This window comes from Pogona vitticeps, chromosome 2 (genome assembly GCF_051106095.1).
Source record: "Pogona vitticeps strain Pit_001003342236 chromosome 2, PviZW2.1, whole genome shotgun sequence".
Taxonomy (NCBI): Eukaryota; Metazoa; Chordata; class Lepidosauria; order Squamata; family Agamidae; genus Pogona; species Pogona vitticeps.
The window spans coordinates 185,900,406-185,916,494 of record NC_135784.1 but is presented as its reverse complement, the minus strand read 5'-3'; the positions used below and the strand labels follow the sequence as shown (position 1 = coordinate 185,916,494).

The 16,089-nt window shown below is 46.3% G+C and overlaps 1 protein-coding gene across 6 annotated transcripts in view; it reads left to right on the top strand.

The window, feature by feature from the left end:
* The window catches only part of RASAL3 (RAS protein activator like 3), a 38,909-nt gene that overhangs the window by 11,654 nt on the left and 11,166 nt on the right, over nucleotides 1–16,089 (top strand). For 5 of the 6 annotated variants that reach the window (XM_078386653.1, XM_078386649.1, XM_078386651.1 and 2 more), the window contains exons 3-11: nucleotides 3,659–3,807; nucleotides 5,574–5,658; nucleotides 7,338–7,435; nucleotides 8,446–8,534; nucleotides 10,629–10,734; nucleotides 12,097–12,195; nucleotides 12,645–13,217; nucleotides 13,764–13,908; nucleotides 15,699–15,843. In XM_078386653.1, coding sequence (XP_078242779.1) covers nucleotides 3,659–3,807; nucleotides 5,574–5,658; nucleotides 7,338–7,435; nucleotides 8,446–8,534; nucleotides 10,629–10,734; nucleotides 12,097–12,195; nucleotides 12,645–13,217; nucleotides 13,764–13,908; nucleotides 15,699–15,843 — 1,489 coding nt within the window. The remainder of the gene's footprint in view (nucleotides 1–3,658; nucleotides 3,808–5,573; nucleotides 5,659–7,337; nucleotides 7,436–8,445; nucleotides 8,535–10,628; nucleotides 10,735–12,096; nucleotides 12,196–12,644; nucleotides 13,218–13,763; nucleotides 13,909–15,698; nucleotides 15,844–16,089) is intronic. The other variant, XM_020791659.3, reaches the window with a different exon arrangement.

Below are 16,089 nucleotides of genomic sequence, written 5' to 3'. Positions count from 1 at the left end.
TAGAGCATATAACATTGGCTGAAATCCAGTAGTAAATCACAGCTAGAGTAGGCTCACTGAGTCCCTAGAATTTACATAGGTGTTGACTCATCATATATCCCCACTGATTCAATATACCTACTCTAGTTGTGACTTACTACTGTATTTCAGCCAATGTGTTTCAGGACACGTAGCATTGGAGGTGTATTATGAAGTGTTTGGCCAGTGTCTGTGTTTATAAAAGTTGCCTCAAATGGCCAGAGAGACAAATGAAAGAGGCCCTGTATTTGGCAGATCTTCTTTTCTTCTCTGGTGGTCCAATTATCACATCCTTATGCAACACTGATAAGACGTTATGATTATTCTGTGAGCAGAGTGCAGCAAGCCAGTAAAGATGAAGCTATACTTATGAACTAGGACTTCACATTCTCATAGTAACATAAACCGGGGTGAAAATTTTTTACTTTCCTTGTTCCAATAAATCAATTTAGGATAAAACAGGTTAAAACCTAGAAGGGCCCAGATCTAGAAGACACTAAACCTAGTAGACTCCATGTGTGCAAGTGTGCTGACCGCTGACGTGGAGGCACCTCCATGGCTGGTCCTCCACTACAAAAGAAGGAGAACAAAATAACTAAATTACAAGGAAGTTTGAAAAAGGAAGAAATGATCTCAGCCTTAGATTCTAAGAGAAAATGATCAAAGAACAACAACACGCAAGAAGTACTTTATGGAAAACTAGGAGAGGCCAAGGTGCCTAGTGCCTTCTATTCTTCCACTATCCTAGTTACTTTAAATAGTATATTTTCTCTTCAGACAGGCTTTCCCTTTGAGATTGACTGTCTGGAAAGGGTTTTTTTAAAGTACAGTAGTTGTGCTTTGTTTCTTTGAATCTGTTTTTAATGTTGATCTTGTTTACCATTTTCAGTATGGTATTTGTTTGATTCTTCTTAAATATTGGTATACTTACTGTTTCTAGTTTTTAAATATTGTCTTTTAATGATGTAAGTCACCTTGGGTCCTTTTTAAGGAGAAATATCAGTCATCAACGTCAATGCTGACTCATTGTGACCCTTTCCAGGGTCTTCTGTGTAACAGAATACTGTACATAGGTTTCCCGTTTCTTTCCTTTTGGGCTATCCTGTGACTGTGCAGCTTGTCCAAGACCATACAGGCTGTTGCTACTCACACGAGATACAGTGGGGAATTGAACTCCCAACTCCCACAGTCAAATACATAAAAACCTTTAAGCCATCTGCTAAAAATATTTCCAACCAACTGACCAACCAAAATATTGCTGTATTTACCCTAAAACATTCGCCCTGTGACTTTGCTTGAATGTCCTGTCATTCCTTTTCTCTTGTCCCTACACTGCATTTTACCAGAAATAAATGCCCCTATTTTGACAAAACTCAGAATATATGGAACCAATTAAAGCAGACTGAGGGAGCTTCCATGTGGGACAAAGGTTGTTGTAAAAGTACTGGATTTTGCACTGTTTGGGCTTTTTGGGTGTTTTGGTTGGTTTTGTTTTGTTTTTGTGCTTTGTTTTCTTTTCTTTTCTTTTTTTTATGCCATTCCAACAAGGCAAGGAATTCTGCACCTTCTTCCCTGCCTTGGTTTTTTTTTTTTTTTTTTGGTCAATGGGAAGTTAATTTCCTCATCTGAGGCTCCTGATCTGAAATGTCAATTAGCCCAGAAATATGACGAGGAAAAACAAAAGCCCCAGAAGCAAAGTTTCAGCAGGGAAGTTACTGTAAGTTCTGAAATTTTTATAGAGGAATTTCAAAGATTTCCTAAAGGAGAAGCAAATGAATTATTGTTGTGCTGTTTGGACACACATCCTGGTCAGCCCCTCTCTCCTTCACACCCCAGCCACGCCCAGAGGAAGCAGAAGCTGAGCTCCTTCTGGATCAATCCTAAAATAACATGGGTGTTTCACAAAGTCAGCCAATCTGTGCAAGTGTTACGTTCAAATGTTACTCTGAGCCCCGTGGATGTGTTTCTGCCTTGGGAGAAAGTTGGTTTCCTTCCCATGCCCCTTTCCTAATTGCACCCAATCTGGCTAAACTCAGATTATGTTATATGAACATTTTGTTTGGGATCATTATATAGTCAAGTATTTACCAAGTGTTACTCAAGCGAGAGGGTGGGTGAATTGCTCATAGGGGCAGATATGACCTTCAAAGATTTGTCCTTGCTTATTTGAGTGTCAGTGCAGGCAGACACGTGAAGCGCAAGCTTTGTCGCAGTCCTGGATATGTCCAGAGATGAGGGTGGAAGCTACCACCTTTTGCTTTTTGGTGGCTCCATCGATTTCAATTTTCTTTGTCTGCACACAAAACATACATGTGCAGGCAGGATTCACCACAGGGCCTGGAGAGGTTTGGCAGCCACCTTCTGCTTCCTCCTCTGGCCTCTCCTTGTAGTAATTTCTGGTAGGGGGAATATAGTTGCTATCATTAGCAGACAAGGAGTCCGCCAACATGACTTTCCAGTGCTCACAGCTAGGGCTGCCCCCAAACATTTTACTCCCTGAGTTCGGGCAGCAAATGATGCCCCATGTCTACGTAGATGCGCAAAGCACTCAAAATACGGCAAATTATTTTGGTACATGAGGCAGGGAATCCAAAATCCCCCCCTCCACACAAATACCCCAATAAAAATACAATGAGAATAAATTGATTAGTTAACAATTTTAGTGCCCCTCCATTACATTCAAAATCTGCTCCTTGAGATAGCTGCCCCTCTCTGCTTAATGGTATGGTTGACCCTCCTGGCGCATATATCTTCTTCATTCCTCTTCTTTATTTCGCAAGTGTGGCTGTGCCAGCCCATGTCCCAGACTGACCTGTTGCTGGCAATACGTCTCCTGCCGTAGGCCAAAGAGTATCTGGTTCATCGGCAGCCCCTGATAATGTTGCTAAGCTCCAGGAGCCAACCAGTGTGGGTTCTCCACCTGCCCACGGTTCAGCTCACATAATCCAAGCCGTTGGGGAAGGTGGGGAATAGATGACTCTTCAAAGTTGTTGGACTGCCGTTCTCATGACCTTGGTGGTTGAGACTGATGGGGGATGCACTCCAGTTAACCTCTGAAGAATGGCAGGTTTTTCACCCATGCTATAACGCCTCACAAGCAAGGACAATGAGCATGGGGGGAAAAAACCCAGACATTTACCATGCCATCTCTAAGGAAGCCTTCAGTAAACACGCCTCCATTTCACTGAGTTAATGACCTCTGTAAGTCTTCTTTGCTGTCACCATGTTCTTGTGCCACGTTGACGGAATGAGCAGATTGTCAACAGACGTATCACACCCCACTCCTACAGCCTTTTGCTACAAAGCAACCCCTGTTTCAGACGTTCCACCCTATGGGATGCTGCCAAGAGACATGAATGGGCGTGTGACAGGGAGGGACAGCAGGAATCTCTTCTTCTTGGACACCTAGCATGGATCACGAGAGAGCCAGTGGAAGGGTGAGGGGAAGCAGGAAACAGAGTGAGAAGAAATACCATTAGAGCCATGATCTAGCAGAAAAGGGAAGGGCACAGGGATGTCCTGTGTTTATTTATTGGGCAGGAAAAGTATTATCCACATATTCAAAGATGTAGGACACGTGTTCCGGGTCTGAACGTTTCTCCATGGATCTCCCACCATGCCTCCACATTTCTTTCTGCAGGTGGTGATTCTGCTGCTCAGCTGACACGACTGACTCCAGGTGTGACTCCAGGTGCGGCTCCAGGTGCAACCCCTGATGCTCACATCTGGGATGTTTCCAGCGTGTCTCTGCTGGATCGACAGCTGGTGGTCCTGAGCAGAGAGGAAGAGGTGGGGCTAATGTCTGGCATTCAGAACTATGGGAGGGAAGGTGAATATGGAGGTGGGGGGGGCGGAATCCCTCTGGGGATTCACATCCAGCCAGGTCACAGAATATGCCAAGGACATGCCATCTTCTTTTCAGGCTTAATGCCTGGTGAGGTCAGCTCTTTTTAAAGAAAATACTGGCTGTGGGTGCCTGACTCTGATGGGAGTAGTTACAGCCAACATTTATTTATTTATTTATTTATTTATTTATGTATTTATTTATTTATTTACAATGGTGCCCCGCATAGCGACGTTAATCCGTTCCGGATTAATCGTCGCTATGCAGAAACATCGCTAAACGGATCAAAAAGCCCCGTAGGAATGCATTAAACTTCATTTAATGCGTTCCTATGGGGCCCAAAACTCACCATTCAGCGAAGTTCCTCCATAGCGCCGCCATTTTCGCGCCCTCGGTAAGCGAGGGCAGGGCGTGAAAATTGTTGCGGCAGCCATTTTGGGTGTCCAGTGGCCATTTTGGAACCGCCGATCAGCTGTTCAAAAAAACATCGCAATGCGAAGATCGGTAAGCAATGCGCTGTTTTGCCATTGAAAACATCGCAATGCGATCGCATTAGCGATCTGAAAAAACAGATCGCTATGCGGATTCATCGTTAAACGGTGTGCTCATTAAGCGAGGCACCACTGTATATATTTATTTATTTAGATTTATACCCCACCCATCTAGACAGATAGACTACTCTGGGCAGCATTACAAAATTTAAAAACAATAAAACCAATGAACATGCAAAAATCCAAGATGTAAAAGTGTAGATATTAAAATACAGCAGGAGGGAAAGCCTGTCTAAATGGCCATGTCTCGAGTTTACTTCTAAAGACACTCAGAGAGGGAGTCAGGCGGATCTCTACGGGCAATTTGTTCCAGAGTCGAGCGGAGTATTAGTATTAATTTGTCAGATGCTGCTAAAGATTCCTTCTCAGAGTTTCCAGAATGGGTGGCAAGAACTCTGCTGGCCTTTCCTCCCCCCTCCTTTCTCTGGTATGAGTGCTGTTCCAGGCTATAAGACAAAACAATACCATGCAAAACCCACAATCAAATCAGTAAAGAATAAACATTGTGGCACCTGAAAGACTAACAGCTGTATTCTAATATGAGATTTCATAGAACAAGTTCATTCCCTTGGACTCAATCCACAAAGGTAAAGGTAAAGGTTCCCCTTGACCATTTTTGTCCAGTCGTGTTCGACTTCTAGGGTGTGGTGCTCATCCCCATTTCCAAGCCATAGAGCCAGCGTTTGTCCGAAGACAATCTTCCGTGGTCACATGGCCAGTGCGACTTAGACACGGAACGCTGTTACCTTCCCACCGAGGTGGTCCCTATTTATCTACTCGCATTTGCATGCTTTCAAACTGCTAGGTTGGCAGGAGCTGGGACAAGCAACGGGCGCTCACTCCGTCGCATGGATTCGATCTTAGGACTGCTTGGTCGTCTGACCCTGTAGCACAGGCTTCTGCGGTTTAGCCCACAGCGCCACCACATCCCTCAATCCACAAAAGCTCACATTAAAATATAGCGGCTAGGCTTTCAGGGGCACAACGTTTGTCTCTTGCTGTTGCACTAGGCACAGCCTAGTGCAGCGTCTTCTTCAAGAGCTGCTCTGGACCGTGTCACAGGCTGAAGTACGGCAGAATGGGCAGAATGGGGAAGAGAGTAAGTTAAACTACAATAGTCATAAACAAACCCCTCCATGAAACTTTGTATGTTGTTTCAGGGTCTGCTCCAACATCGGAAACGGACTGGGAGCTGCGTTTCAGAGATGAGTTTACTCTATCCATCAGGTAGCCTGAGGGACGGTGGTGAGTCCTGAAAGTGCTCTTCATCTGCTACCTATATTTATAGCCTGTTTTCCTTCCAGGGAGCTCAGGGTAGCATATATGGCTGCCCTCCTCTCTGCTTTATTCTCCCAAGAGCTCTGTGCTGGTAGCTCAGGTGCATTGTTTTGACGTTACAGAATTGCCTTCTCCACTTCAAATATCTCTCTAATGCAGAGCTGCTGGATTAGGACACCTTCCTCTGTTGGCTGTAGCAACACTGCATATACACTCACCTATAAACAAAGCGGCTGGAATTCCATTGGTTATTTGTGCAGTGGTAGAAATCACAAATGCGAATGGCTGCTGGCTAACATGCTGCCACTTGTATTCTTCGTGGTGTGCCAATGAACGTGGCTTGTGCACATTGTGGAATACAAGCAGTGATTCATTAACCAGTGGCAATTGGGTCTTGTGACTTGCACCATTGCACTTAACAACAACAACAACAACAACAACAACAACAACAACAACAACAACAACAACAACAACAACAATAATAATAATAATAATAATAATAATAATAATAATAATAATAATAATAATAATAATAATAATAATAATAATAATAATAATAATAATAATAATTGCTGTCAAGTTGATTCCAGCTTATAGTGACCCTGCCCAAGGTTGTCCAGGTAGAAAATGCTCAGAAGCAGTTCACCTTTCCCTTCTTGTGAGGGCAACCTAGGGCCGTACAGTTTGCCCCAAGGCCACCCAGGTTGGCTCAAGGCAAGCTGAAAAAAACGAGTACGATTCTAGCTGTTAAAGACCTTGGCATGCAGGGTCTGCCTACCACTAGAGGGCAGCAAGTGACAGGGCCCATGATTCTAGGAAGTTTATAAAATCCCTCCAGGCTCTTAAGTGTCTACATGACAGAAAGACCCAGAGGTGCAAACAAAGCTCTCCTATCTCAAAACTGACCGGTTATAAAACCAAGGAAAGCTAATGTGCCGAAGGCAAGCTTGTTGTAAGACAAAGAGCCAGCTGAGGGTGTGTGTCATTTCCAGATGCAGAATGTGCATCTCATGACTGCCCATGGAGCGGGCCTGATACCAATTCCACAGCTGCAAAGACGTTGCAGGCTTTCCCCACCCCCACCCCCTTGCACTTTTGCTATTGATCCAATTGATTCCATTGCCAGCAGGCCCAGGCTTTCCATGCCCTGTCAGGTTTGTTGTCTTTTTCCCCCCTGTGACCCATTATGTTCATCCCAGCGCTGTCTAGTCCCACGCCGAGGGATTCCCCCTCCCATGACTAATGCGAAACAATTCTAAACCTGGAAGCCATACAATCAGAGCACTAGACACAAAGTCCTGCCAGCCACTAGAAAGCTGGTCCTTCAGCAGCCCGTTGGGATGTACCCAGAAGAGGCGGTTTGGCCCCATGCGACCCTTTCATGAGAGAGTGTTGGGCCCAGTTCTCCTTAACATGAGGAGATGTTTCCTTAAAACCTCTCGCCCATGGAATCTGGGCTTTGGCTTCCATAAGACTGGTCTCAGCCGGCAAAGGCTACCTGCCGCCCAGGGTAGAGAGGTGGCAGTGAGTCACATGGGTCAGTGTGTGCTGGTCCACTTGCCCCGGCTTCCAGGAATTGCCTGCGCATTTGGCACACTCCTGGGACACTCCGCTGTCATATTCTCCATTCCCTTTGTTTTGAACAGAAATGACCATCGAGGGACGAAACTTTGTAGACTCTCAGACCCCTGAAAAAAGGCCCTTCCAGGAGGCATCCTCTGGGAAGCAGCTGAGCAATGTCAAGGTACAAAAGCCCTTTTGCCTCTTGCCAGTTCAGGGGGGTGCTTAACAGAGGGATGGGCAGTCAGAGGGGAGGGCCAAGGAGATTCTCTCTGGTTGGGAACGTTGCTCCTGGATTTCAGCTCTCAAGGAGCACAGCTGGCGAGAGATTCTGGCTACAGCCCCCAAAAGGTAACTCTTCCAGACTCTGCTCTGATGGCTCAGGCTTGGCACTCAGAACACCTGCAAGTATCTGCCAGAGCGTATGGCCAGTCCAGGCTAGATAAACTGTGAATGCCATGGCTTGGTAGAAGGAGCTTCGTAAGTCCAATGGCTGGTGCTTGACTGGGGCCCCTCGCAGAGTAGAGCAGGCATGTGGAACATTGGATCCTCCGGATGCCTCAGCCTGCATGACCCATGGTGCTTGACTATATTCCAAGTTGTAGTTCAAAAACCTCTAGAGGCCCAGAGGCTGCCTTTCACTGCAACAGGGAAGAATTATGAGAGAGGAAAAAAACCAGGATATCATGTGATTCAGAACAACTGCATTCAAAACACCATCTTTTCTGCAGTAAAAAGTAGTAGTGTTTGCAGCTGTTTTTCCAGCCTTGTTTCAGTTCTGGCTGTCCTGATAGGAAGCATCCCTCCCCTTCCCCCTCTTCCTTGGTCCCTTCCCCAATGATGATGGCTGCAGGAAAGAGTCTGAGTATTTAGCAGTGGTGTGCTGTGTGGGGAGCTGTTGTCCCTTCTTTTTTAGCATGTGGCTTGGCTTCCATGTGGAAGTCATTGGACTCCATTGCTGAAGGTTTAAAAGAGTGTGGCTTGATCGCCTTTTTGCTCTCAGCCTCTGGGAATGTATGGTCTGCCTTGTTCAGGGTGAGGCTATGAAGAGCTGGAGGAGCCCGTGTACCTTGGCGAAGCTCCACTTTGGGGATCTGTGGCTCCTTCCAGTGACCCTTCCTTGACCTGCTGTGTCAAAAGAGGTTGCTTTGCCACAGCAAGACCGCCTCCTCTGTTACTGTTTTGATTCTCCAGGGGATGCTGTGGAGACGGATCAGAGACCGGAAGGGAAAGGTCCAGGGCAAGTCGGAGGCCACAGTGGAACTTGCTGTAAATGGTGACAGGTAAGGCTCTGAAGCCTGGTCGGAACCGAGGCTTCTAACGATTTCTCTATCCTCCCTCATTATTGACTCCATAATTGAAATGCACTGCTTGAGTTGTGGTAGCGCCATTCCTTCTCCTCCCTGTTAATATCTCACAAGGTTTCCATCCTGACTATAAGGATATGGACATACAGTTTCATCTTCTGTTTTCTTAAAGTTGTTCAGACTTTTCTTCATTTACGATAAAAGAGGGAAAGTGGGGGCATTTCAGAACTCGTTAAGCTGCAGCTGTCATCAGCCCTGCTCAACAGTGAGCTTCATTTTATAATTTTGACTTCTAATTCGATTTCAAATTTAACTGGTCTAAAGTCCATTTATTTGCCTTCCTGGTGGTCCATAAAGCTTTCCACCAACACTGCATTTAGGATGAATCCATTTTTACCCCACCAATGTTCTTCATTGTCCAATTTTTACATCTGTATATGTGATCTATACATCACATCTGTATGGATGACCTTGGCCTTGGTCTCCAGTGACATATCTTTAGACCTGAGGATTGTTTCTACTGTAATTCCTTCATTGTTCCCCTTCTGAGTCGCAGTCTTCTTCTGATTTCTTGGCTATAGTCTCCACTTGGACTAACAATTAAACTTAGATACAGAAAAGCTTTAGCAGTTCAGATGTTTTCATTATCAAGATTAGAATTATGTAATTCTTTTGTAATCATGACTTTTGTCTCCTTAAGGCTCAGTTACAATGCTATTTTTGCACCCTTTCCTTTAAATTTCATCTGTAGTGATTTCAAGTTGTTGCTTTTTCTTGCAATATTCATCTGCAATGACATATCTGCATATTTTAAATTACTGATGTTTCTTCTGCCACTTTTCAGTCTTCATTCATCTAATTGGAACTTAGCTTTTCATATTATATGTTTGTCATATAAATTGAACTGATAAGGAGATAATAAAAATATTTTTGTCTTGACACATTTGCCAATGGCAAACCATTTTCTTTCTCCTTATTCTGTCCTAACATTAGCCTCTTGTCAAGAGTATGTGTTACTCATCAAGACAATCAAGTGTGGGATGGTAATATATTTCAGAAAAAACGTATAGCTCATAATGATCTACACATTTAAATCAGAACAAGGTAGATTTTCAATATTCACTGATTCCTCTTGAATTCCAAAAGGACCATCTTCTGAGGTCCCATCCATTTCTGAGTTTGCCCTGTAGGAAGGTAACAGGACATGAGACAGAGGCTGTGAATACACTGACCAAAAATGCAGGGAATGCTAAGGATTTGGGACAGTTTGATTCACATTTTTGTATGTTGCCCACATGACATAAAGGCAAATGTGACTCAGCCCAGTTTTCCCACCACCACCCGTAGTTTTTTCCCCTCCACTGCTGGGGCTTATACTTTTTAGCACAGTGGAATTATTCACATTGGTTTGGACAATGTGATCGCTTGAACCAAGGCAGAAAAGTGAGTGCTATGGTTGATGTGAAGGCGTGGTGGCTGTGGGAAGGAAATACGGCTTTTGTTTTTAAACAGCTTGTTGCCAGTGCTGTTGCACTAGGGCACCTAGACACCTTCCAAAAAAGAGAAAGAAATAAAGAATGAGAGGAAGAAATTGCCACTCGGCCTTTGTTTATAGCATATGAAGTAGTTCTCCTGTAACTTTGCCTCTTGCAAGGTTACTTCAACAAGCTGCAAACAAGCCTGGTTTGCCAGTTTCTTCCTTCCTGTGTGACCGGTTAACATGAATAGACCTGGGGAAACCCAAATGCCCTGCGACTTCATATTTCCCTCACTGTGGAGCGTTAGAAGCTAAAGTAGAGGCAAGCCTTTGACAACGTCTTCAGTCAGAGGCTGCTGCTAAGCTGCATGATCAGTCCAGAGATATTAAAACCTGGGAGATAGGAAGTTATGGGGACAAAGTTAAGAAATTGGATGTGGGGCAAACTTTTAAAGCAATAAAGGCAAAAAATGACAAGCCGCCTTTTGAAAATACATGGTAATGTTGCTGCTGGGCCTGTGCTAGATGGATTGGGATGTCCATATGCTCTGTGTGCTCCTATACTATCCTGGCCCCTCTGTCCCTTTGTTAAGGGAGGCCCTGCCTGGCCCGACTGTCCTCCTGGACTTGGACAATGAGAAGGACATCTTGATCCGCCCACTTCACAGCAGCCTTCTGGGAGAGAGATATTGCTTTGAGGTAAGGACTTCTTGATGACCCTTGAACTAAGATGCCATCATCCCCCCCCCACACAGCAGACCTTTTAGAAACAAAAAGATGCTGGGGCTCAAGTCAGACTGAAAGCTACACTCCCTTAACCATCCAACGGTGTTCCTCCAACCCTGTTGGCAAAAGAATGGCTTCGGTGTGCCTTCAAGGGCTCTTCTCTCTTCTTCCTCAGCTGGTCCAAGATGTGGGGGGCGGAAACCCTGCTTCCCAGCCTTCCCAAGTTGTCCTGAGTTTACAGTTCATTCATCTGCTCTTACCTTTGCTCATAAGGGTGTTCTGGTTACAGGAAGGGCTGTGAGAAGCTCTTCTATTGGGACCAGGCTTCTATGAAAGGAAAGAAAGACTTCCTGTAAAAGAAGGGGAGGATCCCCTAAAAGACCTAGGGTTCAAGAGCGGAGGAAGTTGCCTGTCTTTCAAAATATTTTACTACACCTTTCACCTTAAAAAGAACCCAAAAAAGGTTTACATCAGTAGAAGACAATATTTTAAACAGTAAGTATACAAATAATACAAAAGAATCAAACAAATACCATACTAAAACAATACACAAAACCAACAACAAAAACAGATACAAAGCAACAAGACACAACAGTACATTTAAAAAACCCTCTCAGACAGCCACTCCCTATGGGAAGGCCTGTCTTCGCCTGCTGGCAGAAGGGCAGCAAAGCTGGAGCCCGCCTGGCCCCCCATGGGAGGGAGTTCCACAGTTTGGGAGCAGCAACAGAGAAAGCCCTCTCCCGTTTACTCATCAACATACCTGGAAAAGTTGGTGGGACCAAGAGAAAGACCTCCCCTGATGATCTTAGCACTTCAGCAGGCTCATAAAAAGAGATGCAGTTTTTGAGATGGCTTGGACCCAGACTGTTTAGGGCTTTAGAGTACAGTACAAAACCAGCACTTTGTATTGTGCCCTGAAATGGATCAGCAACCAGTGGGCCTGCTGTAACAGGGGGTTATGTGATCCCTATAACCTGTTCTAGTTATAACACAGCAGCTGCAGCATGTTTGATCCACCGTAGTTTCCAAACACTTTCCAGGGGCAGACCCACACAGAGTGCATGACAGTAATCCAGCCAGGATGTAACTGAGGCATGTGCCGCCATGGCCAGGTCAGGCCTCATCAGGAACAAGCGCAGCCGGTGCGCTCGTTTGGTAATCCTTGGTAAGAGGAAGCCGTATAGCCATGTTGTTCTAGTTTATGACTGGGTCTCAACCCTTCCTCCTCCTTGTTGTCTCTCCTTTGTTTCCGTGGTCAAAGGACAAGGTCAGTCACAGCAAATGGAAGGCCGGCATAAGGGCCATCCTGAGCTATGTTCTTCCCTCTCTCAGGTGTTGAGTGCTGGTGGACGGCGATGCTTCAGGTGTGCTTCTGCTGCTGAGAGGAGTCGCTGGATGGAAGACTGGCGCCGAGCTGTTCAGCCCAGTATGGTAAGAGCAGCAACGTTCAAGTCTGTAACTGAGGAGCTGCGGCCAGCAACCCTGACTGCCCTTTCACTCCTCCCACCAACCAAGTTCATTTTTATTTTGCCCCCTTTTCTATATGATTCCACCTACCCTGCCCTCTGCCCTCTACTCTGAGTCTGCACTCCTGTGAAGCATTCTTGCTGGAATATCTCAAGGGAGTTGATATCTGCTTAAAGGCAAAGGCCGGCCCTGAATTCCTTCCTGAAATCTCACCAGTTTGCCTGTTCCCTTTCTCCACTGGCATTTATGTTTTTGATCCTCCTTCTGCCTTGGCCTTTATCTCCTCTCTCTTTCTCTCTCTTCCATTAACCTACCCCCTGTCTCTCACAGCTGCTCCATTCTATGGCCTGATGGTCTCATGCCCCGCTCTTCCTTGCCTTGCCCGACATGCAATTTCCTAACCTTCTCCTCAGGACAATTGTGAACGGACCGAACGCATGCTGAGTCTTTGGGTGTACGAAGCCCGCGACCTGTCTCCCAGGAAGCGCTATCTCTGTGAACTGCAACTGGACGGGACCTTGTATGCTCGCACTACCTCTAAACCAGCCAGCCCCACAGGCACTATCTTCTGGGGAGAGCACTTTGACTTGAAGACTCTGCCCCCGGCCATGGAACTGCAGATCTGCCTGGTGCAGGAGGAGGACGGACAGCAGCAGCAGCAGCAGCAGAAGCAGCTGCTGCCCAAGGGAGGCACTCCCGTGGCCATCCTGGCCCTCCTGCTAAAGGAGCTGGCTAATGTCCGCCAGCCCCTGGAGAAGTGGTATCCCTTGGGCAGGGACAAGCTGCACGCTCCCGCCCTCCGGCTACGAGGACGTTACTGTAACATCCACGTGCTGCCCATTGTCCGATACAAAGAGTTTGCTGAGTATCTCACCTTCCACTATCGGGAGCTGTGTGCTGGATTGGAGCCCAGCCTCAGTGCCAGGGACAAGGAGGAGCTGACCAGTGTCCTGGTGCGCGTGTTGCAAAGCACAGGCAAAGCCAAGGTAGAAACATTAGGCTGGGAAGGAGGGCCTGGGTTGTTGCTCACGGTGCACTTGCAACATACGGGTTGTCCCCTTGAACAGTTGCTCTCGTGTCGGTTCTGCTGCTTTCCTTCTGTTTGGCCCTGCAGGAGGACCCTTCCAACTCTCAGAAAGCAGGCCAACGGAGAGACTAACTCTGTTTTGTCTGCCCTTGTCCACTGTGAATGTTGGAGGCCTGGATCACAATGGGGGCTCTCTGGGGTCAAACTAGATATTGAGGGAGGTTTGCAACCCCCACCCCATTGAGACATTTTCCCTCTCACAATGGGATTTTCTCGGTGATACATGCCTCAGCGATCAGAATTACAAAAATCTACTTTTCACTCTAAGTCCATGCTTATTATTCATAAAGCAAAGCATCTAAATGCAAGATACAACAAAGAGGCATCTCTCGCCCGTGGAGGGAGCACCTCTCCCAGAAGTGTGCCAAGGGTATAATGTCGCTGGACTCTCAAGTCAGGGCAGGGCTTCCTTCCCTGACTCTTCTTTTCCCCTCCCACCTTGCAGGACTTTCTCATTGACTTGGGAGTGGCAGAGCTGGACCGCTTTGATGAGCGGGAAGCATTGATCTTCCGCGAGAACACCCTTGCCACCAAGGCCATCGATGAATATATGAAGCTGGTAGGAGGGCCATACCTCCTGGCCACACTGGGTAAGCTGAGTGGCAGTCAACTGGTTGGGTCTCTGGGCAGAACCCATTAGACTTTTTTCCCCTGCCCCACTGCTTTGTTGTTGCTATGTTGCTGCCATAAAAAGTATCACGATCCCTGCAGCTGAAGGCCACTCCAGAGTCCACATCACTGACTTCATAAACTAACCGGTGCAGTCATCTGCTGATGGACATATTGATGGCCAGAATGGCATCGTCCAGAAGAAATCTTGATTTCTGAGAATGACAGTATTCATGGCCTCCCTTCTATCGTTTCCAGAATTCCCAGCCATTGTAGCTGATGGTGAGAGAGCATGGGGCAGGCAAAGTAGCCACACTAGAACTACTTTTTGGTATGACTTGCTCTTATAAACTACAGCCCATGACCATAGAAAATGCATTTAATTTTCAGCAGAAAGAGCTGTAAGTGGGCACAGCACTTTTATTCTGGCCTAAATGTAACTCTGTAAGAACAGGTTTCCAAGGAAACTCTGATGATGTGTCTGGAGAAGTGGATTTTGATCCATAAAAGTTCACACAGAAACCAACGTGGATTCGAAAGGGTCAAAAATATTTTGTCCTCCACCCACCCTTTTCATTCCTTTCATTCACTCGAGTTTTACCCAGAAACCCGATGCCATAGTTTTAACTATTGCTGCGCAGGTCATTCACATGTGGTTTTATTACTGAAGCTTCTTTGAGATACGGTCTCTTCGGTTAATTCCTTCCTGTTCGCTCCTAGTAACTGCCTCTTGTTTAGTCAGTGTCCTTCTGAGAAAGGAGGTCTTTAACTACTTTCTTCCTCTTTGCAATCAGTCCAGATGGCTGTGGTTTAAAAAGAGTTATCTTTTAAAGAACAATTGAGCAATTGAGTCTGAAGGTCCAGTTAAAACTGGAGATGGTCGAAGGGGTGTATTAAAAGTCGCAGTTTCTGTAAGCATGAGAACTCGGGCTAAATACTGACTCATCCTTCTTTAGTGGCAGGGTGCAGGCAGGGAAAGGTGTGAAGGCACTGATGCATCCATTGAAAAGGGGAGGGATGTCTCCGCCTCTCTGGCTTGGCAGCCCAGAGGCGTTGGAGAGCTGTCCTCAGGCACAGCTCTCCAAATTTATTTATTTATTTATTACATTTATACCCCACCCCTCTAGACCATGTCTACTTGGGGCAGCTTACAACATAAAATATATCAATATTAAAATATATATAATCATAAAAAATACAATTACTATATTAGTTAAAAACAATTAATTTAAGAAAGGGTTACCAAGATGGGGTAGGATAAGGAAAGAAGAAATAAAATAAAATAAAATAAAAAAAGCAGAAGGGGTGGTGTTGAGGCAGCGATGGCGGCAGCAGCCACAGAAGGAAGACATGCACTTGCATAGCCAGCTTGTCCGCCACCTGAGAAAACAATCTAATGGCAAGCTGGCTCCATAGATAGATCCATGGGTTTTGGTGTAGTGTATCTAGAGCAGTGGTGTCGAACTGTGGCCCTCCAGATGTTCTTGGACTTCAACTCCCAGAAGCCTTCACCACCACCTCTGCTGGCCAGGATTTCTGGGAATTGAAGGCCAAGAACATCTGGAGGGCCACAGTTCGACACCACTGATCTAGAGCATCTCCATGGAAGCCTAACAAGCCTCAATAGGATCTAGATGTGCTTCCTGCTGGAGACAGGGCCACGCTGAAAAGGCGCCTTTGATCTGACCCAGAATTGTGAGGACCACATTGCAGTCCACAAGTAGCTTGCTGGAGCTTGGCTGCAGCTCAAGCGCGTGGGGTTGTGTTGCAGGCGAGACCGTCGCTCGGCTGTGCCCTTCGGAGGACAGCTGCGAAGTGGATCCCAGCAAATGCGCACCGTGTGACCTAGAGAACAACCGCAGCAGCCTGCAGCGTCTCTGCGAAGAGGTCTTTCAAAAGATTGCGGACTCCACCCTGTGAGTGTATCGAGTGGGGGGGGGCACTAGGCGATCTCTCCCCACTGGGTGTCTCTGTGCTTTCCCTCTGATGAGGAGAGCTGGGCTTTTCATTTCTGCACGGCTGGGCCAGGAAAATCCCACCCAGGAAAGAGCATTCCCTCCCTAACCCTAACCCTACAGCCGAAAGCAAAAGGCCAACAGCAGTGCTCCATCTGAGTATGGGCTCTCTCTCTGAGGCGTCAGGGCTTCAGCCTTAGGGGCAAC